At 34.6% G+C, this 26,685-nt stretch overlaps 1 protein-coding gene across 1 annotated transcript; it reads right to left on the minus strand.

The window, feature by feature from the left end:
• Positions 1-25,428, minus strand: LOC120332232 (growth arrest-specific protein 7-like). The gene is made up of 15 exons (XM_078119086.1): positions 25,194-25,428; positions 23,025-23,156; positions 20,790-20,916; positions 18,628-18,711; positions 13,941-13,993; positions 12,446-12,511; positions 11,697-11,786; positions 11,132-11,241; positions 9,726-9,800; positions 8,553-8,631; positions 8,342-8,451; positions 7,804-7,885; positions 6,936-6,978; positions 5,883-6,061; positions 1-5,071 (listed from the first exon to the last, which is right to left on the minus strand). The coding sequence occupies exons 1-15, from the start codon at positions 25,245-25,247 to the stop codon at positions 4,955-4,957; spliced, it is 1,401 nt and encodes a 466-aa protein (XP_077975212.1). The 5' UTR covers positions 25,248-25,428; the 3' UTR covers positions 1-4,954.
• Between the last annotated feature and the right edge of the window lie 1,257 nt (positions 25,429-26,685).

Raw genomic sequence — 26,685 nt, forward strand, 5'->3', positions numbered from 1 at the left:
ATACATGTCTGTAACGAATTTCAATATTAAGAATAAAGTTGTTAAGAAGCATTGAATATAAATTGCATACAATTATTATTAGCGAGAAAATATACAACATTCGGAACGATGTCTATGACGTCATCAATTTGTGACATCAACGAACGATATACCCATATAAGGCACATGGAAAGCAGCTTAAATTAAAGAATGCGTCGGCAGTAACTGTATTTATTTTGTGGCATGAAACAAGGATTGATTTTTACATTATAATGGACATAAAGGTTCCTATTATGTTCCATCAAAAATATGGCAATGGAATAATGACATCACAATGAGTCACGTCATGAATGAATCATAACGACGCTATAACATATGATATCATAATGAGCGATGACACCACAATGAGTAACTACAACAAGCTTCATTTTGAAACGAAACAATCAAATACTGCTCGTGATATGGATGAAAATAAAAAGGCGAAAATATAAAAATGTTTTTGCTGATGAATCGCCACAATTTTATCCAATAAATATTAGAAAAATTGTGATGAATCAAAGTTAGTTTGGAATAACTTCCTAGAAGCAAAAGTTTCACCAAGACACAATAGCATGCGTGGTGTAACTTTGAAACAAACGAAAGGTCAAAATGATAACGATTAAAAAAGTAAACTGGTGGTTCTACACCCGCGATTCGAGAATCTCTAATGCGTGCCAAAATATCAATTCATTTCCTGAAAAATAAATTTACTTCTGTACATTGAACATTCAGTGTCGTTATTATTTATCCAATTATATATTTTTCATTATTTATAAGCCTATCCCACTGAACAAGTCTGCGCATAAGAAGTATGTAACGATGTCTAAACCAGTGGTTTTCGTAATTTTTAAGCTGCGCCCCATTTTTAAAATTTGTCTATTACTAGCTAACAATAAGCCATAATCAACATATATTGAGGTGAAAGTATGTTTCACACGAAAAAAATCTGAAAATTCATATATGGAACGTAAATATCCAAAAGGAAAAATGGAAATATCCAGAAGACAGGCAAAATCAAATCTAACAAGTAATTTTTTTTTAGCTTTACCCCCCTCAAAAATTGTCTACTGCCCCTCTTTAGGGACACGCCCAACCGTTTAAGAACCACCGGTCTAGAAGAACCGAATTTACCTCCCGATACCATAAAAGTTAAGTCTAACGATTTGACCGTTAGACCAGCGATCGGCAACTTGCGGATTCGAAGCTACATGCAGCTGTTTGGTATCGTAGCTCTGGCTCCCGTGAATCAAAATGGTTACAGAAGTTTTTTGTTAAGAAGCATTGGGATTTAATGAAAGGGTATACAGGGAGTCCTCGGGTGAAAACGGTAGCGACTTACGTTGTTTCGAGGTTACGAACGCGCACTCCATAACTCTGTTTCGAGGTTACGAACACAACACGAGGTTACGAACTCCCTAACGGTGTTTCGAGGTTACGAACGCGCACCTCATAATGCTGTTTCCTGGTTACAAACGTACTCCACACAAATATAAAAGATAATACTGTACTGTAATATCTAAGTCCTTAAATTGGATCATTGTGATCAAGAAAATCAGTGCTTTGGGCTCATTGGTTTTCGTCATTTACATCTATAATGACGTGGACAATATAGTACGATATGTATAGAGTAATTTATGTACTGTACAGTATAATGTTCCGACTTACACTGAAATTCGGGTTACACCGCGTCTCAAGAACGGAACAACGTCGTAAGTCGACGACTCCCTGTATTTAATTGCTAGGTTATCGTTATGCGGACAAAAACATGCTCGCGTATCGCATGTAATACATGAATTTAAAAAATGTTGTTGTAATTTAATCGTTACGGAATCAAATTTTGTTCCAATTCGTTATGTGAAAAAAATGAATGCGTTGCGAGTTTGAAAAGTTTTGGGGAATTGAACGATATAACTATGTTAAAAAAAATTAATAATTTTCGGATAATATGTTCGGCAAAAAAAACGGGTTTTTAGTTCAAAACGTGAAAGAAAATCATAAAATATACAGAATTATTGAAAAACACCGCAAAAATGAAACTTGAAACAATGAAATCAGCAAAAATAGATAAATATTAAAAATTTAGTAAAATGAATATAATCAATAACATTCGGCAAATTGTATATTAAAATCAAACGCTTAAAATGTAATTTGTACCCATTAATGTGAGCTTTGCAACTATTTTTGAAAATGAGTGTAATCGGGTTTGTTAAACTCAAATGCTTCATCTGTCCTCTGTACCCATTGTTTTCAGCTTTGCACCAACATTTTGAACAACACTCGCTAACACATTGGAAAAAAGTAGAATTTAGAAAGCGTATCGATTAATGGGCAAATTTTATGTTGTAATCAAGCGCTTAAACTGTACTCTGTATGAGGTAATGTGAGCTTTGCACCAACATTTTAAACAACCCCCGCTAACACATTAGGAAAAAAGTAGAATCTAGAATAGAATGTGCAATTTGTACTCATAAATGTGAGCTTTTCATCTGTATTTTGGAAAATTGGCACTTGCTAAAACATTGGGGAAAAAAAATAGAATTTAGTAAAAACTGATCAATTCATCGGCAAATTGTAGGTTGAAATGAATCCAATGGTAAACTTGTACACAACGCGCTTTGCACCAATGTTATAGAAAATAGTTGCATGCTAACCCACAGGAAAAACACAATATAGAGAATTAAACATAATTAATCTGAATGCTGTACTATTAATCTGTACTTTGAAAAATAGTCCCTTGCTAACATATAAGAGATGTAAAAAGGAAGGCTAATCATTATATTGGGGCAAGTTTAACATTAATATAAAATCAAATGTCTTATCCGTATCCAATGTGCATCGTACTTATATTTAAAAAAAAATACAAAATGGGAAATTAATCACACTTAATTTGCATGCTGTATCATTAATCTGCGCTTTGCACCTGTATTTCAATAACAAGAAAGCTATGCTCAAATATATGGACACGTAGCACCACATAATTTTGATGATGTCATAGCAAAAAATAAAAGTAATAGCCCTTTAGCGAAAAATATAATCTTTACTCACTGAAAATTTCAAAGCAATTGGTCCAATAATCAAAGAGAAAAACGATTTCTTTAAAACGTGTCAAAGAACAACAACATAATATTGAAACGATCGTTATGTTCACTACGTGTCCAAAAATAGTCCCTTGCTAACATATAAGAAAGGTCCAAATAGGAGAACTAATCAATTTATGAGCAAGGGTTATGTCATTATGAAATTGAATGTTTAACTTGTATCGAACGCAAATCGTACTTAATTTGAAAACATGACCAGTTGCTAACACACTAGAAAAAAGAACTTTCACTGTCTCGTTTTTGCAAATATTTTAGGAATAAAAGTGAATGGTGGCATGAAATTTAAAATTTGATAGGGCAGCTCGGAATCCCCTGTTGAAATATAAAAAAGCCTCTTTCTGTATCATACATTTTATGCAACTTGAAACGCTTTTTAGACATCAGGCAGCTGAAAAACCACATTGTTTGGCCTCCGACCGGAGAACCCCCGACCATATTTATCAAATATGATTCGCATCTATAATTAATTATGTCAATGTATCACGCTGAATATTTTAAACTAGTTAAAATGGCAAAATAAAATATTTTTAAAATATTAACTTTTTAGTTGGTTGTATTATTTTAAATGTAAGAAGAGAATAAAATATATTTAAAATTGTAAAATAGGATGGCTTTAATTAACAATACAGATTTAATGTACGGTAATTATTATTATAGAACAATATAAAAGTATGCTTCATTATTACATCACAAGCATTATGAAGGAAATAAAAGATAACATTAGAAGATAGAGCGTGATATCACAATGGTTCTGACTTGGTACCGATTATGATTCACAATGCCAAATAATGTATAGTACCAATTTATGAATAAAATGGTTAAAACTGGTTTCGATAGGCTCGCGAGGCGTCAGGAATGTAAGTTACCGAATAAAAGGTGCAATTTCATTTCAAGTAATTTACAGAGTCTCGCTCCATTTGATGTCAAAATAATATATGTTTTCAGATATGGAATTTCAAAATTATTGCATTAATGTTGAAAGAATTCTCAGATATCTCTCTAACGATTCGAAGCTTTTAATTTACAAGCATATAAAAAAGAAATTCAAATCTCTATTTTCATTGTTAAGATGGCACATAAATATTAAGTCCCACCACACACCAATGTATTCAGTATGTGAGGTTGTCCTTTGTGGATGGCTATTTGAATTACCACGTAAGTTAGACCAAGGTGGTCCAAACCCAGTCTCACGGACCGCATGTGGCATGCAGTTTCATTTTCTGTGTACATTTGCTGGAGAGTAATCGAAAATCGCATTTATCATGGTTTCGTCAGGAAATAGCTACATGTTTGCACAAAAAAAGTGCTTGTTTTCTATTGCACTGTTTACCTATTTTTGGCACTATTGTGGCCCGCGAACAATGCAAAAATAATTTTGCGTCCGCCGAAGTCGACAACCTTGGACCACGCTGAGTGAGACAGTAAGGTTAATCTATGGCAGTGCACCACATAATTATGAATTTTCATGATTTGAATGTGACTTTTTATTATTGCAAATGGTGTTATGAGACCCATACCTCATAATTCTGGGTCGTATGTGAAATATAATAGGCCCAGCACACAGATCTGATAGATGGGCCCATGTGACACACCACATATATTTAACCATCTTTTGGTCACATGGGGCAGCACATATATATTTATTTCTTAAGATGTCGATGTAGCACATGTGCCACATAAATCTTTTTTTCACGTTGCAAATAATCTTATGTTGCTTGCCACATAATTTGAACTGCAGAGGTCACATATGCCACACCACATAAATTAAATTAATTCATGATTCCAATGCGGCTTAGCACACAATCCTGTGCCACATGTGATTTAACACATAAATTGAACTATCTTTTCACCATGTCAATGGGCCGCACTGTCCCTGTTTTATTCTGTTTTACCCATAATTCTCTGTCTTTCGCTGGATCAACTGCTTCTGTTTTTTGCTTCACGTTTTCACTTGTCTGAAATTTAAGAAGAAAATTGATAAGACGGCTTAATCCTACGACAAACCATGGACTCTAGCCTGGATATTGATGGAATACTTAACAGACTTACTCTCGCACAAGCTATAAACACTAGATATACCACAATTAGATTGCGATACTTATCCCATGAAAAAAAAAAGCCAATTCACTTAATCATATAAAGACATAACCAACCACACCGGGTAAGGTATTGAAATAGCGACCATTCAAACATTTTTCAAATGAATAGATGAAGTCCAAAATCTGCTCATAAGTAAATGAATAATTTGCCATAGCCTCACTCCAATTTTAAACCCATTATCCACCAATCATCACCACCCATCCACCAATTTGAAATCCAAAAAATGCACCTATTCAGTTTAACACAAACATAAAATACAACAAGATGACAGTTATTTGAAAATTTCACTTGGACCGATTCGAATAATTTCCTATTCGATCCAAAAGGTTCAGCCTTACTTTAGCAAAGCTTTGTTTAAAGCAGGGGTGCACCTAAACTGGCGAGCCATGTAAGCATGACGTAGGAAATTATTTTATGAAGAATATTAACAATGCTACAAAAGCAATAGCATCGTGCCAAACTGTATATAATCGCAACTTCAACATATTCCTTGGGCTATTTTAGCTGAAACATTAAAATTTGGTTTTAGTCTGGTTTAGGCACCATCAGGCGGGCCAGATTGAATCACTCAATGGGCCGGATTTGGCCTGCGGGCCATAGATTGCCCATATCAGGTTTAGAGTGAAAGACAAAAAATGGCAACAAGTAAGTTTGTGTATAATCTACCTTTTTAGTTTTACTTGAAACATCTTGTAGTAATTTGACATAATTATCAAGTTGTGTTTTCACTAAATTAATTCTTTCCACTTCTTTCTTTTCCAAGACTAATGTTGACGTCACCATTTCTTCAAACCAATGATCTTTAGCTGTGTTGTATAATGAGATTGCTTGCCCTAGGTCTTCTCCTGAAAGAACAAGAGGTAAAATAAAAAGCTGAGAGTATGAGGTAGTAGTGAACAAGGTTTTTGGACCGAGGGCCAAAAGTTTGGTACTCCCGAAGTATGTGAACCAAGATGGCGGACACCGATATGTAGTATGTGTACCAGGGTACCATTTGCTTGCTTATGTTCAGACCCCCATGCTCTCCCACCTACCAGGGTTGTAGAATATATCAAGTAAACCAGTGGTTCTCGAACAGCAGGACGTGTCCCACAGGAGATGGGGGTGTAAGCAAAAGAGACATGAAGCTAATTAAAAATAAGAACAATTGTTAGATTTGATTTTGTCCGCATTATTTTGGATATCTACATTTCTTTTTCAAAAAATATGCATTGCATCCACGTATTTTCACCATGTTTTTTGAATAAAACATACTTTCGCTTTACTGTCTGTCATTTGTAGCTTATTGTTAGCTAGTTATTTTTGACCAGGGGCAGAGAAACTAGATTCAGGTCATTTAAAATATTATATTCATCAGCAGCTGCTTATACATTCTGGACAAGAAGCCCATAACATAGCTAAAAACGGCGCTCCGGAAGTGTGTGTACCAATATGGAGGTAACTAATTTTGTTCGCCTACTTTATATCAATTTGTGTTAAGAGACTGAAACCTATGGGCAGGGGGGGATATTCACTTGGCTAACACAGACAGTCCCCGAACTCGTAATAGAACTAAAATAGGGAAAATCGGAATAAAATTATGATCTAATCCTAACCTGGTACACATACTAGGGAAGTACCGATTGACTGGCTAAATCATAAATGTCTTTCGCTAAGCTAACAGCCATGTTAGGCATACCTAACAAGTTCAATATCACTCAGTTGTTGAATCAAACTTACTTTGTTTTGTTGACTTTCTTTTAGCTTTTATAACATCTTCATCCTGAAATGGAAAAAATTATTTTGGTGTTATGAATTTTTATTAAATTCACAAACCTTTATTTAAGGCTTATGGCCATAGTTCATTTAGAATTCTATCTAAATTATCAATGAACTTAACCCAGTGGTTTTCAAACTTTTTAGAATTTGTCCAATTTCGTGCCTGACCTCAAAAATAACAGCTCACAATAGGCTACAAGTAACAGATAGTAAGACGAAGGCATGTATTAGCACAAAAATACATTGAAAATATGTGTACATAAGAAAGAAATGTAAACAATAAGAATAGTGAATATACAAAATAAGGCGGGCGAGATCAAATCTAACAAATATATTTATAATTAGCTCCACCCCCTAAAAAAATTGGGGGCTCCCGAAGTATGCGAACCAAGATGGCGGACATCGGAATGTAATATGTGTACTAGGTTAGGGTTAGGCCATAATTTTAGGTATAAATACTACGGGAGGCTCTTGGCTAGTCTTCGAACTGATAAAAGGACTAAAATAAGGAAAATTGGAAAAAAATTATCGCCTAACCCTAACCTGTTACGTTCCGATGTCCGCCATCTTGGTTCGCATACTTCGGGAGCACCAAAAATTGTCTACGCCTCTCTTGTAGGCGTACCCCACCGTTTTAACCACTGACTTAAACATTACTAGCCTACATACGCAGCGCTATATTAATTTCAGAACATTGACACAAGACCATACTGAAGAAATAGTCAGAAATAAATATCCAGAATTATATAGGACGTTGAGTGGATCCTTTGCTAAGCGGTTGTTGTTCTTCATGTTTCTGGAGCGATAGATACTCTGATCATGCACTTACCTTTTTAGGTGATTGCAATTTCATTTCTAAATCTTTCTGTCGTTCGTTCATTGTGATTTTTTCTCGCTCGACTGCTTGATGTCTGAACAAAAGAGCAAGTTTTGAAATACAAGATGAGATAGTATCAATGAGGCTGTATTAAAAATTCCTGCTTGTTTCTGCAGATAACCTAAAATAGGATGTTCATTTAACGATTTAATGAAAGTTTCAAATCTCAGAATCATATTTATTCATTTCACCGTTGTTTGTAAAATCTACTATGACTCGAATTGCCATTTTGTTTTTTTGTCTGCCAAAAATATTCGATTCGATTCTGAAATCATGAGGTATCCAGGAATGCCTAATATGGAGCAGACCTTAACTCAGTCTCTGAGAGCCCAAGTCAAACAATGCAAGTCACAAGATGGGACAGTTCTACCTATTTATCCCAGAGGGATGGAATCCAATAAAACAGCTTGATCATATATCGAACCACGGTCTCTCGTCCGGTTACCAGTCTATAAAAAAAATTGTAAATAAAGCTTCGTAAACCATCTACCTATGTGTTAGTTGCTTCCTGAATTCATTCATTGAAGTTTCCATTCTTTTATTTTCCTTCTTCCCGTCGTCTTTGTATTCAGCAAGAGGTTTCTCTATTTCAGTCCGCAACTAGAAAATGAGATTCAAAAGTGAAAATCATAGAAAAAGTAAAAATTATTCAAAGACGAATTATTTATCAACAATGCAAAAAAAACAATCCAATCTCTCACCTTAGTTGCAAAATCTTTATGAATTTTTGATTCTTGTAGTAATGAACCTTTTACTTGTTTCCAAGCTTCACTAAGAGTTCTGAAAATTTGAAGTGGAATTTATATAAATATGAGTTTGACAAATAAAGGTAGATCATTTCTTTTTTGTAATTCACTGACAGCAATATCAAGATGCATATCATTAAGTCAATTTTTTTTTAACTTTTCATATCTCAGCCAGTAGCAAAATTGGTGGCTTTGCATCAATGTTCCCTCTAATTTTTTGTAGTATGTGTGCGCAGAAATTTTGGTGTGTGCGCACTTTTTTCGAAATGACTAATATTTGTGAAAAAAAACAATGAAGAAATTTTGGCGTTCAAACCGGGTAATGGGTGGGCCAACAACAAACTTTCTCAACCTGCCAACCGAGAACATTGTTACATTACATCGAAATACGTCTGTGCGCAGTAAATCTATGCGTGTGCGCAGCCTCTGAAAGCTGTGTGCGCGCGCACACTTCAGAGAGAACACTGCTTGCATAGTGTTTCTTCATTAATACTTCTAACAAGGGTACCACCGTGATTCCCAGAAAATAAGATATAACTCAGAAGTGGGCAAGGTTTTTGAACCAAGGGCCAAAAATTTTGCCCACCTAGACTGGCAGGCCATGTAAGTGTGACGTTAAAAGTTACATTTTTGAAAAATATTTACAGTGTTACAAAAGCAAAAGTTGAAAACAATAAGCCTTGTGTCAAAACTAAATTTAATTGCAATCTCAACAATGTCAGATCCAGCCTGAATTTTAAAAAAGATTTTAATACAAGCCCTCCCGTTAAAATAAGATATAGTCGATAGCGCGCGTTATTTATGAGTAAATGAATATCTGCTATCATATTTGGTTTATTTGAAAATCTCGTACTCTAATTTTGTTTTTGATAAAAGACACCCCCCAAAAATAGGCCCTAGTGTTATTTTTCAAAAGAAAATTGAAATAAGACAATGTCTTATTTTCGGGGAAACATGGTAGTACATCCAAATTAGTACCATAATTAAACTTAAATATATACCAAAAGAAAAGATGAAATGAAAATCAGAAAATGAAATGCTACGTCCCACTTGACTGATTTAGAATTAGCATGATAACATAAATACTTAACTAAAATCATGACATATTAATAAAAAAAAAGATCTTACCCTTCTTCTGTTGCTGCATATATTTCTGATGATAATAATGCAAGCCCTTTCGAATACTGCATTTCAAGTGCTTCCCTGCGATAGAATCAATAATATTACAAAAATTTTCATATCAAAAATTTGGTGCAAGCTTCTTTTAAAAAAAGAATGAAAATCTCAGGGAAAAAAATCTGCACTAAATATAAATCAACTGAACAACCAATTATTAATTAGACCAGTGGTTCTCAACCTGTGGTACACGTACCACTAGTGGTCCGCGGGAGCTTTTCAAGTGGTACGCGAGCAGATTCAAATTATTGCAACAATTAACCTTTCAGTTGGCTAAAGTATGCCGGCAACGCTTTATCTTCCTTACTGTATGTATTCGCTGAACAACGTTCATGGATGTTTACCCATCAAGCATCAGTTTACTTGTTTATTTCCGTAACCGTAACCAATCAGCAATGAGTCGATAATGACGCAACACGTAACAATTGCAATTTCTGCACCCAGCCGCCCAGACACTTCTGTCGCCCAAAGAAATATTCAATCATGGTTGCAAACATTGCCTCGTTTTCGTAGTTTTGAGTGATATTCGTCAGTTTTCAGTTGTGTTTCAAGAAAATAATTGTGAATTAATTAACATAATTGTACTTGTGTCTTCCGCGGAACTACACCTTTGTATATCAGTACCTGCAAACTGCACATGGTTGATTAATTTTAATAAAACTGATGGTTTCAAACTCGTCAATCAGTTTTTATGCGACATCACATCAAAACACTCTCAGAATAAGCATAAAGTTTGCAATAGTAAAGTGTAGGGGTAATTTTTTTTTTAAAAAGGTTGAGAACCACTGAATTAGACAGACGGTGAAAAATTTTCTAAATTTTCTGGTCTGATAGTCGCCCATTATGTGAGATACAATAATGATAGAATAGAGTGAGTCAGCTGTCCAAGTCATCAGTTCCAGTCCTACTTGAGAATACGCATGATCAAATTCATTTGATAAGGTACCGTAGGTTACCAATACAAAGTGTTGAGATTTAGGCAAGGTCTAAGCATAATAATACCTCCAAAATGCTTTCAAGAATGCCTTTCAAGTTGCTTAGTTTGCAGTAACTATAATCATATTTACAAAACTTATAATGAAATATTTCCACCGCAACTTGGTACTCCCGTAGTGTGTGTACCAGGTCAGGGTTAGGCATTCCTTATTTAGTTCTATTACGAGTCTGGGAACTGTCTGTGTTAGCCAAGTAAATATACCCCCTGCCCATAGGCTTCCGTCCCTTCACACAACTTGATGGAAAGTAGGCATACAGAATCATTTACCTCCATATTGGTACACACACTTCTGCACCAAAAAATATGAAATTTTTGTAGAGGAGTACAAAAATACTGCAAGAATTTACTTGAAGATTCTCACCTGGCTTTAAATAATTCCGACATTTCTTTACAAAGGTGTTTCCCTTTTTGTTGTTTAGCAAGTATAACTGAGAAACCAGATTCATATACATGCTTGTCGCCTTTGTCTCTCTGGAAGTAAAAAAAAAGGAAAATCAGTGAAAACTGGGAAAGTAATTAGGCATTATGCCGGGATTGTGAAATAGAAAAATTTACAATTGACGCAGACTCTGGAAATATAGGATAAAAAACATTTTGACGCCAATTCGCGGACCCGAAATAGGAAAGGTTTTAACCATGTTCAAAAGTATTAAATTTTGGTTACAGACAACTGTAAAAATATGTTAAATTCTGACTTCTGGCATATTCGTGCATCTTTGACCAGACAGCTAAGAAGAAAAAACTTGACTTCCTTTATAAACGTTGATTGGAAGTCTGAAACTTTGACTGACTCCGGTAAAAATATGCTAATCTCTGACTCCTGACACCACAAAACCAAACTATATTCACTAGAAAAAATCCAGTACTCAAAAAATCCAAGGACACATGCACATGGAATAAAATGTGAAAAAATTCATTAGACTCACCCAGAAATAGTCACAATAACTATATCTTCCTGGCTGTAATAATTCTTGTTCTTTTGCTCTTTTAGCATCAGGAAGGCAGACTCCATTGACCTAAAGATAAAACAAAGTCCTATAGAAATGTGAATTGGTCTAGTAGATATTATTATGTCATTCATGACTAGTAGATATTATTATGTCATTCATGACACAGGAATCAGACTATGCGAGGGCCAATATAACTAAGATTGTGTGGCGCATCGTGCTAAGCGTTGGGAATAAGTTGGCCACAGCACCTCTGATGACCCTGCATGACTTCGCAGGTTCGAATTCAGTGGGAGATGAATATGTGCAAAAGGATTGCTGGACTCATCGCCGTAGGGTGGTTCCCATAACCGCTGTTTGGTTACGGCTTCCTCTAATGCCAAGTCTCCATGCATCTGAAAACAAATAACTGGCTAACTAATCCCATACCCGAAATGGACTGGTAACCAGACGAAAGGCCGTGGTTCGCCATATTATTAAACCCTCCTATGGGTTTTCCTGTCCCTCGAGATAAATATGTAAACCCCATCACCGAATCTTGAAGAAAAAAACTTGCGCAAAGCACAAACTTTCTTAATTTCGACTGAACATTTTTGGACCTCAGTCTCAAACTGAGACTCCTGAAGAATGGGAGATGCAACTCTAAACTTCAGGTACCTTTTGTAACATTACGTTAATTAAGATTACAAATTCAGAAATTCAACGTCAAAAGATCCAAAATATCTCACCACATAACAGACTGGTTTTTCTTCAGTATTTTCTTTCTTCACAGGACCAGGACTTGTTGGAGGAGACTGGAAGAAAAATGAAGTTAGACAATAAAAGAATTAAAACAAAAGATTTAAAAAAATTTAAATACAGTTAGAGATGAAAATAGAGATTCCCCTAATAACTATTTGAACAACCTTGTCTGTAGAGGATATTGACGTATTCATTGTTTTCTTCACGTAGATTGTTGTAAACTGCTTGTCTGAGGAAGTCTGATTTTGGTCAGACGAAACGTTACAGAAATATATTTGTGTTAGTGTGCAGCAGGACTCTTGAATTGCATATTATGGTTTTTTATTCCTGCTACAGCATCCTTGCATTACATGCATACGGATCCACTAGCGCAAAGGCATAGAGAAAGAATTGGGAGTTAGTCTCGCGCAACCTCTACTGATCGTAACATATATAGTTTGAATCTTTATTACTACTTATCTATCTTAAGATCGGTAAGTATGTTGATAGGTATTTGTCTGTCTGTCTGTTAGATACACGCGATATCTCACGGAAGCGAGGTTGATTCTGCTTCAAATTTTGCATGTGCATTTATCATATCTCGGATCAGAAGCCTATTGATTTTGGATGAATTATGTCGCATAATTAGCGAGTTGTCAATAAATTAGTGATGGGACACACGGTGTCACTATGGAGTAAGAGCGCATGAATCGAAACCGCAGCTTTGGTTTTGGGGGATTTCCTAACTTTCGATCGATAAGTCTTCGGTCTCCGAGAGATATTCTCGTTATTATCTGTTAGACTATTTCAAGGGTGCCACTGCTTGATAACCTATATGGGTTTTCCCCTCGTCCTGAAACACATTTTTCATATTTATTGTAATTTTTTGTTTATCCAGTGTGTTTTCAATATAATGAAAAAATAATTACTGATTACTATTGGTATTGGGTATCGGCTTGTAATATAATTGATGAGTTTTATAAGCTTACTAATTCTGTTGTAATAAATAATACATCCTATCCTTCATGTCATAATGGATTAAAAACTTCATTCACTCAAGGACAATTGCAGCAATTGAAGCTTCAAAATAATAAGTGTGTAACGACCAAGTTCAGCGGTTCCCAGCCCAGAGCAGTTGGAGGGGTCACAATGCTGAATGCAAAACTGACTTTACTTTTCAGTTTACAATAAAACTTCTTCCTAATTTCTTTGCTTGATGAGGTGATTTCATAGAGTGTTTTCATTTTTTATGTGTGAATTGTTTGAACATAATGGGATTTGGAATCTACCAATCAAAATAACTCAAAGTATATCACTCAAAAAGTATATATACCACTAGAAATATAAACAGAGGCAGCATGAGATAAAAAATAAAAGGCCATGAGTGTTAAAGGCCTCCAGAAGGAAGCCCACGAGACATAGAAGGTTGGGAGCAGATAAAGGTTGAAAAGCACATAAAATGCCATAAAAAAACTGCAAAACTTTCAGCTTTTGAAAACTTACATTTCCCGGTGATGAAGCGTCTGAAAGACCTCTTGAATGTGTTCTCTGACCATCTGAAAAATAATATTACTTGTTAGAAATTCATTTCACAATATTGCTAACTATAAGGCTGTGAAGACCAGCAAAATAGATGGCTTGAGAGATCAAGATTCAGTCACAAGAAAGCAATGCTCAAATATATGGACACAAGGGTCACAAAAGTTATATAAAATGCTCCTATAAATAAATAATAAATGTTGCCATGAATTAAAATGAAACTAAATAATAGGTCATGTAAACATTGAAAAAAAATCGAAAAAATGAAAGTAATAGACTGCCTTAGAAGTTGTGGAAAAAGGGGATTTCTTCAGAATGACAAATACGCCAAGATTCCCAAAAAATTAAAAAGCAAAACCATTTAGCAAAATGAGGCATATGTAGGCTACACTCGATGTGTGATAATCCTTTGACTAAGAGTGAAATTGTGATGTGTGGCTTAAACTTTATTCTGTGATACCATAATTCGACAGTAAAAAATGTGATTTGAAAAAATGATAAAGTAGATTTAATCATTTAAAATTCTATTTCCCCAACAACAAAGTCCAAATTTAAACTAATCTGTTAAGAAATGCTGAATCAGAACAAATAATTCCAAAAGATAATAGCTCCTAGATATCAGAGGATGCCTTATTCATAGAAAAATACATAATACTGAATAAGTACTGTAAAAAATACAGAGTGTCTATAAAGTCCCTCCACAATTTCAATTTGTTATGAAGTCAGTTCTCAATAAATCTTGACCAGGTTTGTTGTTTTTTTCTTAGTAATTGTTTAAGTATTATTACCGGTACTTCATTTTATACATCTGTGAGGGCCAAAAAAATATATGGTAACGATAAATTCTCTTCGCAATTTAAAAAAAAAGTTTATTAAGACTTTATGGGCATCTTATATTTATGTATCTGTGCCACATACTATATACATTCCACAGAAATAGTTTAAAATTAGCAACAAACCAGCACCTAACTGAACTTAAAAATGCCCTAAGGCGAGAAGTCTATGCATATATTTCACTAGACCTTGGCAAGGTATGAAGACAATTTTATCGTTAGGCAATAATCTATCGGAATTATGGGTCTTACTGATGCAATATAAAGATGTCTGAAATGGGGACTTTTATTTCCCTGGCAAAGATATACAGGGTGTCCATAAAGTCCCTTTACAATTTCAATTTTGTTATAAAGTCAGTTCTTATACTTCTCAATATATCTTAATCTTAACCAGATTTGTTGTTTTTTAATCAGTAATTGTTCAAGTATTTTTTCTTCATTTAATATTCAATACCGGTATATGCTATCGATAAATTTTTATTTAAATCAATTTAAAAAAAATTCAATACTTTATGGACACCATATACATAGAAATGGGCCCAGGCAATTATGTCCACAATTAAACAAATATCCAAATACGTCTAAAATTGGTTACATTCAATTTATCAAAACTTCATTTTAGGAATAGTATAAAATATTTTTCATTTTAAAAAAGTAATTACATATGTAACTTGATCAAATATACGAATACGTTTGTAATTAATTTTATAGGCAATATATTAAATTTTTGTCATTTTGAAAAATTCATCACACCAAGATTTGACATTTGATGGATCAGGCAAAGAATGGACTTCATTGAATTTCTGACAATGTGAAAATTAAGATCAATCAAGGCAATGTTTATATTGATCTCAATTTTTTCTGAACTAAAAAATTCAGTTTTTATCAATTTATAATGATATATGAAACATTTCTTTATCGGGTATGACTACAATATCCAAAAACATTATTCTAGAACAGGGGTGGACAATTACTTCTTCGAGTGGGCCAGCTACAGATTATAGACTTGGTTACTGGGAATAAAACAACGGATTATTGACAGTTCAATAAAAGCTAGGCCTACAAACAAAGTACACCATGTTTACTTATAGTCTCTATGTATATAGCAAGCTGTTCTAAACAAAATTATAACATAATTTTCATCAATATTTTCAACAGAAATTCATACCCGTAAAAACTATACACGTAATTTGAGCACAAACGAGTGGGTCGGATGAAACAAACCGGCGGGCCGTAATTGCCATTCCTGTTCTAGAATATAGATCATTCCGTTTTAGCCTCCCCTGATCTTTAGAGAAAGCCATAACCACCTTGGCTATGACGAAACTATTACACTGTGATATTTAATTTGTACCCTAGACTGATTTATGCTTTGTGTGCAATATATAAAATTTGCAATTGTGCAAAATATACCATGTTTACTTAAAGGCTATATATAATCCAATATTCTGAACACATTCTGAAATAATGTGTAGGGTGTTCACAAAGTCTTGTTACAATTTCAAAGTTTTGTTATGGAGTCAGTTCTCGATATATCCTGACCAGATTTGTTTCATTTTAATCAGAGTTTATTTAATTGTTATTTACATCAATAAAAACACTTTTATATTTCCACCATTAGTTGCACGAAGCGCATCAAGTTCCCCTACCTAATTTGATATATGACTTATTAATGGACACCATTGTCATGTTGAATTGCCTTACAAAAGTACATCTTAGTCTTAATGTGCAGTGACAGTCCTAGAACACAAACTGTATTTTTTATGGTTATTAATTTTAGTATTTTTTTTTATTTTGGTGTAGTCATCTTTATTTTTGCTACAGCATTCTTGCATCATACGCATACCAATCCATTATCGAAAAAACACAGGATAAAAAATAAGTAAAATAAATACAAAACACCAAATAGCTTATTAAAATAAGTTTTAGCTAAAGATAATATTATCTCGCTGGGAAAGGTCGTACTACATCTCAGGTTACAACAATATACTTGTAGTATTTCTGCATGGCTGCACTTAACAGTATTTATGGATAAACACAGAGTATGGTTTGGTCAGATATGAAAAATGTACACCAGTTATTCCCTGCAAACTAAATACTAATAGGCCTGTTTAAAATTGGCTGTATATTAAGTAGATATAGGAAGAATTTTGGGTACTCCCGTAGTATGTGTACCAGGTTAGGGTTAGGCCATAATTTTATTCCGATTTTAGTGTTAGCCGAGAGAATTTCCCTCTGCCCATAGGTTTCAGTCCCTTTACACAACTTGATGTAAAGTAGGTGAACAAAATTAGTTACCTCCATATTGGTACACATACTTCCGAAGCGCCGAATTTTGAATAGTTATTAAAACTTTATTAATCGTTATAAGCATTTGAAATCTAATGGTCAGACATAAAATATACTTTATTAAACTCAATTTATCCCATTTTGTCTGAAAAAGGGAAATATGAATTTACTATTCGTGTTATTTCGTGAAAATAGACAGAATATGTGATTCATTTGCACGAAATTATTCCACGCCTATTTTAATTAACTTCTTCCAATTTGTTTCTAAACTTATCTCAGCCACACAAAATTTAAGCATTTCATAGAAGCAATCGACCGAAGCCCAGTTATTTAATTTTCATTCATCAAAGTCAAATATTTACAGACCTATCCAAACAAATAAATTCCTTATGTTTAAGGTTTCACAAAGCAGAGAAATGAAGATTAAACTAGGCAAATAAATAATAATAACTGTCCGATGAACTGGACTGACCCGGGTCTTTATTAAAAGATGGATAATACTGGGTGTCCATAAAGCCCCTTTACAATTTCAATTTTGTTATAAAGTCAGTTCTCAATATATCTTAACCAGGTTTGCTGTTTTTTTCAAGTAATTGTTTAAGTATTTTCTTCATTTTATACATCAATGAAGGCCAACACCATATATGGTATCGATAAATTCCCTTTGCAATTTCAAAAAATTGTAGGACTTTATGGACAACCTATATAACGATCCTACGAACTAGCAAATATTATATTTGTTAAATTTTATAAGAGCATAGCTCAACTTCCTAAGACAAAAGCATTAGACTATAATCTATCAAAATCACTTAAATATACCTAATATTTGGTATAAATAAATATGATAGTTCAAGTTTTTCATTCAGAATAACTATTTTAACCCCTGGGCCTGGACCCAAGTCAGATTTTCCTGACACTGTGTAACCATATTGGCCATTTGAACTATGTGTCATGCTGTTGTTTCCAAATAAGAAGCTCCAGAAGTATGAGCACCAATATGGAGATACCTAATTTAGTTTGTCTATTCTAAATCAATTTGTGTAAAGGGACTGGAATCCATGGGCAGGGGGATATTAACTTCGCTAACACAGACAGTCCCCGACTCGTAATAGAACTAAAACAAGGAAAATTGGAATAAAATTATGGCCTAACCCTAACCTGGTACACATACTTCAGGAGTACCTCACCCTCATAATATTCTGTTCAAACATATTTGTGGCAATTCTACACATAGATCCGAAGTTAGGAATCAAACAAGGAGAAAGGACTTCAATAGGCTACACAACAAATAACCCAATAACATTTGACATGTCATTTCCACTTTTGCTCTTTAAACACTGTAAATATTGTTCATAAAATGTCACTTTTTACGTCACACTTACATGGCCCGCCAGTCTAAGGGGGCAAAATCCTTGCCCACCCCTGTTATAACCTCTGACCCAAGGCCAGTTAGATTTGCAAGTCCTTCTTCCTTGTTTACTTCCTGCTTCTATAGATAATGAGTAAAAATTAAAGGCTTATGAACTTACTGTATACTCTGATGCTATTCGGACTTTTTATACTTTTATCTTTTTCACCAGAGTATCTAGCTGCCGGCCGTACCCATGTCGTTTCTGAAAAAAAAATATTCAATAGTATAGATATAGTCTACAATGAATAATTATATATATTTTAGAACGAATTAGATTATGCTTTATAATGTCAATATGGTATAAAAAGTTCCCTTTACATCTCATTAAAACAAACATTCCAGAATTGTCCAAAAACATGTTTGGTTTCATTCATTTGTTTAATAATACGTTATACGTCATCGGCCTTTTTGCAAAACACATCTAATGTTGAATCACATTGGAAAATTCAAGAAATATAGTGACAGGACGATACGTTATTTATGAGGTGTTTTCAGATTTTTCAATTCTCCTCATTAAAATTGATCAACGCTCACATCTGAACCACAAAAAAGCAAATTTTAACAGGTAAACAATAATTCAGAGCATTTCGGAATCATCCAAAATAACTTAATCTGAATTATTTCAGCATTTCAATTTAACCTGAGCATGAGAAGCACTTTCTGTCTAACGCAGAGGTGGGCAAAGTTTTTAAACCAGGGCCCAAAAATTGTGCCCAACTAGTCTGGCGGGCCACGCAAGTGTGACGTAAAAAGTTACATTTTATGATCAATATTTACAGTGTTACAAAAGCAATGGTGAGAAACAATAAGGTTCGTACAAAACTAAATTTAAGCGAAATCTCAACAAATTCCTTGAGCTATTTTTAGCTAAAACATCTAAATTTGGTTTCAGTTTGGTTGTGGCATAATCAGGCGGGCCAGATTGAATTAACCAAGAGGCCGGATTTGGTCCGCGGGCCATACTTTGCCCATTGCTGCTTTAACCACTTGAAATACATATAATAAAGCATGGCTATTGATGGGGTTTGCAAATTATCTCTGGTCCATCTATCAATCATCTTTGATAATAATAAAAAATTCCACAGTTCTCAAATAAAGTTTTTTTAAATCTGGGATCAAGTGAAACTGTTTTCTTTTGACTTAGTGGACAATTGAATTGCGGACACCTGCTGGTCTTATGTCGAGGAAATAATATAAGCAACACCACGCTTCATAAAATCACAATGCTGTATCCACAAAATATTCAAAATAAAATTCTGTTAGATTTTCAAAGTTTCAAATAATTGTATTTTATGGATGAATTGATAAACCAATGCATAAGTTGAAAATGGAGAAATTGTTTAAAGTTAAGAAACTTATAATAATTTATATAGGAATAAAAACTTCTCAAAATATCGAAAACATTCCTATTTCTTTTATTAAATTTTTAAATGTTGCCTGATATGTTAATTTCTTAGTCAACTGAAAATTTAATCTTCAATATGAATACAAAAGCTTCCACTAATATTCTTCCAAAGCTGCAGCTTCCAACCAAGGGCCAAGGCTCACCAAGAGGGTACAGTTGAAGAGGGATCACAATACTAGGCCAAAACTGATTCTACATTTTTACTCTTTACAAGAAAGCTCCTAGTTCTTCTTAGTTTCATTGCTTGATAAGGTTATTTCACAGGGTGTTTTCACTTTGTTGAGCATGAATTGTTTGAACATAATGGGATTCGAATCTATCGATCAAAGTAACTCTATAAATAACACTGGAATGACAAACAGGGGCCAGAAATGCTAAAGATTATGGAAGTGGGGCCATAAAAGGTAGGTTTAATAAAGTAATCTGACAGTTTTCAGTCGTCAAAAAATTGTCAAAGTTATCGAAACTACATTTCCTGCTTGGACTGATTTAAAATGTCTAAATGCATTTGCAACTGCACAATTTAAAATATAAGGGCTTTAACCAAGTAGGGCTAAACTTTAAATAGCTGCTTTGAGAAAATGAGGCAAATGTAGATTTTAGATTTTTAAATTCCTTTTTATTTGAATAGTTTGGTAAATATTGCTTCTAGAATTATATACCAGCTTTAGGATCACATCTTTCAACTTTGGTAAAAACTTTAAAATTTCAACATTCTCTATTTTGATTATCAGAAGACTAATTCCCAATCCTTCCTTGCACTATGGATCCGTATGTGTATAATGCAAGAATGCTGTAGCAGGAATAAAAATGAATAAAAGTTGCATAGGTCACTAGTTTGTCTTGAAAACTCTGGAATTTATTTTATTCCTTACCTTTAGTTTTCTTGAAATAATAGTATGTTCTCCCATCTGGTGTTTTGGCTTCTCTCCATCCTGGGGGGAGGGGTCCTGGGGGAGGGGGGGAGGGAGGGCTCTCTTCTGGTGGTGGGGGTGATGGGAGCTGGAAAAAAAATAAAATATTCAATATATTGGGAATGTGATAAAAAACCACAATCAGGGGTACTCTTGAAATATTGTGAACCAAGATGGCAGACAGCGTAACAAAGGATGTGTACCAGATTAGGGTTAGGCCATAATTTGGACCGCCCTGAAGTATGCAGACCAAGATGGCGCACAACCTGAACTCATGTTGTGTACTAGGATAGGGTTCAGGTTATGCGACATCTTGGTGCGCATACTTCAGGAGTACCCATAATTTTATGTCAATTTTCCTTATTTTAGTTCTGTTACGAGTTCGGGGACTAGCCAAGCGACTCCCGTTGTATTTGTACCTGAAATTATGGCCTAACCCTAAACTAGTACACATACTACGTTCCGGTCGCATATTACAGGAGTACCCAAATTTTTGACAAGGTGAATATGATGATATATTGCTCTTAGCGATATCTGAAAAGCCGTTTTCAAAGATTTAAAAATATTCTGTATTCCTCCTAAAATCAAGAATTGAATAATTGGAATATAACCAGGAACAAAAGTATTCGAATATATGATTCGTTTTTGATATCCTATGTGAACACCAAAATGAAAATACACTTGATGCGAACAAAAAACGGAAAAAAACATGGAAATGGCATTTTACGATGAAGGGCGACACAAAGAAACCAATTTTGGTTATCGAGCAGCGACACCCGCGGTAGAAGTCAAAGTTTGATACAGGTTGGATAACAAGTAGTCGAAAGACATATAATTGAAAAGATTAAATGCCCAAAAAAACAACTCTGTTCAAAAAAGAGACTCCGGGCACAGGCAAAGACCAGCGAGATAACTATGGCTAACAACATAAAAGCACACAGCAGACTGAGTACAGTATCATAGTCATTGTGGTGAGAGCGGACTCAAGTGTGTTGGCATAAGAGGTTATAGAACTTAACTTAAAGTTTAAACCTAATGTTAAGGAATGTATTCCAATATTTGATCTGTTTTGAAGGTCAATGTAATCACTACACATCGTGCCATCTCATGGTAGCAAAGTATGTTTACTTACTATATTTCGACTATCTTTTCACAATTAATAAGGAGAAATAATATGAAATATGTCTAGACAGTTTACAACACAGTAAAGAGAAAGTAAATCAGTCAAAATGTTTTTATGTATACCAGTGGCCATGGCCAACACACCGATCGTGATCGGCCGAATAATCGCCATATGTTGAGTGGTCAATCGCGTCGCTACGCCTGAGAATTTGTATCATTGTATCATATTATTTATTATCCCTTTATATATATATATCCCCAAATGAGACTCCTTGGAAAGGAACTTGATTGAATCATTTTATCAGCTTTCCTCACTCTTGAAATGAATATAAAAATTCTACTTAGGTAACTAAATCTAAAAATACCTATTGACATCATGATGAGGTCATAAAGCTCAGACAGGTTGCCCCAGGCAACCAATTAAGTCACAATGATGATGTATAACAGCTTAATGAATCAATCAATAAAAATAGAATCTTTATATTTGTTTTATATGGTGTTTAGACATTTGCTCTGAATAAGATTATGGACAAGCAGAAACAATTAATTACTATGTGAAATGACAGGAATCTTTATTAAGATTATAATCGAATAATATAAATGGTATCTCCTTATTAAATATCAAATTATGATATCATTGAACTGCTAGTCTTGCTGGTTCATAACGAATGACATGAATAAAAGCTGTATGAAATTACATTCAGGGTGTCCATAAAGTTCCTTTACAAATATGATTTTGTTATAAAGTCAGTTCCAATAGATTTTAACCAGGTTTGTTGTTTTTCAATCGGTAATTGTTCAAGTATTTTGACTTCATTCAATACATCTGTGAGGGCCAAAGCAATATATGGTATCGATAAATTCCCTTGCAATTTTAAAAAATTTTAAGACTTTGTGGACACCTTATATGAAAATAACAAGCCAAAATCAAGTTCAAAGGACTCAGATTGAGATTAATGTTCGTATCAAAAACTAAACATGCTTTTCTTGATAATAATAATGTTAGCAGTACCCTCTCGCTCAAACGTTACTTAAAAAACAAAGATTCAAAAATAAAAAAGTTTATTAACTCACCGGTTTTTCTCTTACATAAGCTGCAGGAAACCATCCTCTCTGACCATCCTCTTTCTCACCCTCCCACCATCCATTGACATGCTTCTTTATAACAGAGATTATTTCCCCGGATTCAAATATAAGAGGTGATGGCTGGAAAGGAAAGCATACATTTACATAATGATAGATATATTGTCCAAATTGTCATTGAAGTCTTAGGGCTGACATAGGAAGGTTAGAAGTAGTGATGAAGTTATGGTCCCGACTCCCAACTTCCTTAGAAAGCTAGTACAGTGCTTTTCAACCTTTTTGTTATCGTGGAACCCCTGATATGATTTTTCGATTTTTATGGAACCCCAATTAACGGAATTAAAAAAAAAAAAACACGAAATATTTGTAATTCAAATATTTCTACTTCAACAACGAAACAGAAAGAAGGTAACAAGCGTGAAATTAAATGACTAGGTTGTTCTTGCATTTTCTTTTGCAATCTTCTTGAATTCTCATACTCATGTCTACACTCTTTAAACAACTTCGCAACGACGCATCAACATGCTAAAGCAAGAAATTTTTCCCCCTAAAAAAAAACGCGAAACCCTTAAGGAACCCTATAAACTGATGGAACCCCACTGCATGTATTTTGGAACCCTAGGGTTCTGCGGAACCCCTGTTGAAGAGCACTGAGCTAGTAGGCTGCCATATAGGGACGAAAACATGGGTCTCAGTCAACATTTGAATGGCCTCCTCCATAGAGGTTATTGGGCTGCCAGGATTGGAATAGAGATGGTTTTTGAATTTATCTGAAAGAAACGATCAAAGGGGTTGTTTCATAATATGTAAGCAAACCAGCATGTCTGTAATTCAGCAATTTTCAGTATTTACCAGTAATGCGTTTAGTGTGGAATAGGCCCATAAGTTCCAATCTATTTTTTCTAAAAGCGAATCGCATATATTTTGAGTCAATATGAAATTTGATTTTCTTGTGTATAGATCTTACAACAACGAAGATGTGGGCCAGAAAAAGTCCCTTAAGAGTGCAATCAAACAGGTTTGTTAGTAGTTGGAACGATTTTAAGGCAAATTCGCCGCAGGAAATTTCGGCGCATATGAATAATCACCGCATGAAAAATCGCCTTATTTAAAAAGATTCGTTATTTTAAGAGCATATCTTATAACCCTAACCCTATAAACCTAACTGTTTTAATCACAAATACTTGTTTCACAGCAAAATGCTCTTGCGATTTTTCCTATGCGGCAAAATTTCCTGAGTGACATAATAAGGCCCTTCAAACTATATGAACTGTCATCCAAGACGCGTAAACGATCACCCAAAATTGAGCAAGCTTTTTCTCTCTTTTTCACGTTGCAACGAACCCGATATGAGAGAGATCACTGCTGTTAATAAGTTCTTTATCATCGGCGCAGATGCCATTTCGGGCGCTCGTAGGTATAATTTGGCAAGATCTATGATGTGATTGTGACGTCGTAGTGACTTAATTTTCGGATGGCATAGTCAGGTGGGAATTAGGATTGACATGTCTAAAAATCGTTTTGCTACGCCCACTAGAAGTACTCGAGGTACAAGACCCCAATTTTGAGATCTTATTTGTTCGGGTTAAGATTTCACTACAATGAAATTTTTGATTAGATTGACAGAAAAAGTGCCAGCTGAACTCTTCAACATTGGCCCCCCCCTTTTTGGGCTTGTGGCCCCCTTCCGAAGGCTTTTAGCTCTCATGCCCCCGTTTATCAATCCTGTGGTATTAATATTGTTATTCTGATTGCTAGATAGAACTAGGATGAACGGTAGGTTTTCTTGTAATGGGTAAAGTAAAACAAGTTTTGTGCCTAGCATTGTGACTCCTCTCCAGCTACTCTATGCCCATCTTGATGGGCCACCGGCCCCCGGTTGAGATACCGTTGCTCTTGAATCTTATTTATATTTTAATTTATTCATTGCTCATTTTACTGTTTTAACATGTACCGTACTTCGGAAAAATCAAGGTACCATTCTGTTATTGCACTATCTAACTTATGGTACTGTGTTATGAGGGAAATAAGGTAAAATAAAAAAAGTAGTGATGGGCAATACACATGTACAGCAATAACAGAAAAATAACAAGTTGAAACCCAATTGCAAACTTTATACAGTCATACCAGTAATTAAAAAACAAAAAAGTCAGTAATTACCTGTCCTTCAGTTCCTTTGAACGGATACAGAGCCTCGCAAACGGTTTGCGACATGGCCGATCTTCTTTTAATTCCGTATCATATATCCAACTTTTCAGTCTCAAATGACTTAATTAAATTAATTCTATAATGATCGCCGCAGGTGACGAGAGAGCACGTAAATAGCGGAAACTTTGGTCTAAATTAAGCAATAAAACAAGAGGCACGCGCCGTCACCTATAACAATGAGTAATAAGCTCTCGTAAAACTGTAAAATGACTTTTATCATACACCTGCACGCTGTGAATTATTTTTCTTTCTAAGCGTATTTTAAGTAAACTGCATAAGTTAATTGCATGCCCGTATTCGTGACATGCAAAGCATTCTTACGTGACAAAACTGCTAGTATTTTCAGTTTTTAGGATGTAAAAATACTTGAATTGTCACGAAATATGTCGTGGAAAATCTTCCACGGAAATCACGGCTATTTGACGAGAAAAGCATCGACAGACGTCGAGTAAACAAATGCCCGCAGACGAGGTGACGTAAAATGCAATTTCACTGCTCTATAGCGCCATAACGCAGATACAGATTAAAATTAATGTGTTCGCGTTCGCAGTTCTTGCATAGAATATTGGGTAATCGGTAGTTCATTTCTTCGCCATAATGAAAAGTTACTTTATACAAACAGAATATAAAAATAACATAAAATAGTATTAGAAGCTTTAAAATTCATTTGTACACAGATTATTATTTGTCCGAAGATTGTTGTTTCATCTGAATTTTATTCTACACGAAACGGTAAACACGGTATTTGTATGTTTAAACCATTGTTTCTACAAACATATCTATCGGGCATCCACATTTTAAATTTAGAAATCTTCGTTGGGTCAGTAAACTCAGATATAAAGTCTATATTTTGGCTGGATCAAAGGCTTATCAACCAAGGGGTCTCGATGAATGTTTCTAGAGATTCTAGAGATTTCTAGAGACTATTTGTTTTATATTAGCAACTTTCTTGGCACAATGGCTCGGCGGTGTGGCGCATCGCACAAAGCGTTAGGAATACGCTCGCCCCCGCATCTCTGATTACTCTGCGTGGGTTCGCAAGTGCGGAGATAATTATGTGCGTCCGACGAGCATTGATTAGAACGTCTTATAGGCTCTCCTCCTCCAAGATAACTATGTGAATCTCTAATTCAAGCTCTTTGATAATGGTAGTTGAGAAATATGAAATCGAAACCTCGAAAAGCGTCGAGTAGAACTAGCGAAAATACCGCACAGTGGTTTTAATAAAAGATATATCTGAATCTGAATCTATACAAAATTCGAGTTGACGATTGCCTGGAATGATTATTTGATTATTCTTAAGTCGACTTATATTTTTTCGTTATTGACTTGTCTGATTGTATGCCTGCGAAATAATTACAGTTGTGTGTCATCGATTAGTCGCGCTAGAGATGTTTATTTATTATTTTTGTTTCTATAGCCATGTAAACAAGATGGAAAGAAG

This window comes from Styela clava, chromosome 13 (assembly GCF_964204865.1).
Source record: "Styela clava chromosome 13, kaStyClav1.hap1.2, whole genome shotgun sequence".
Lineage (NCBI taxonomy): Eukaryota > Metazoa > Chordata > Ascidiacea > Stolidobranchia > Styelidae > Styela > Styela clava.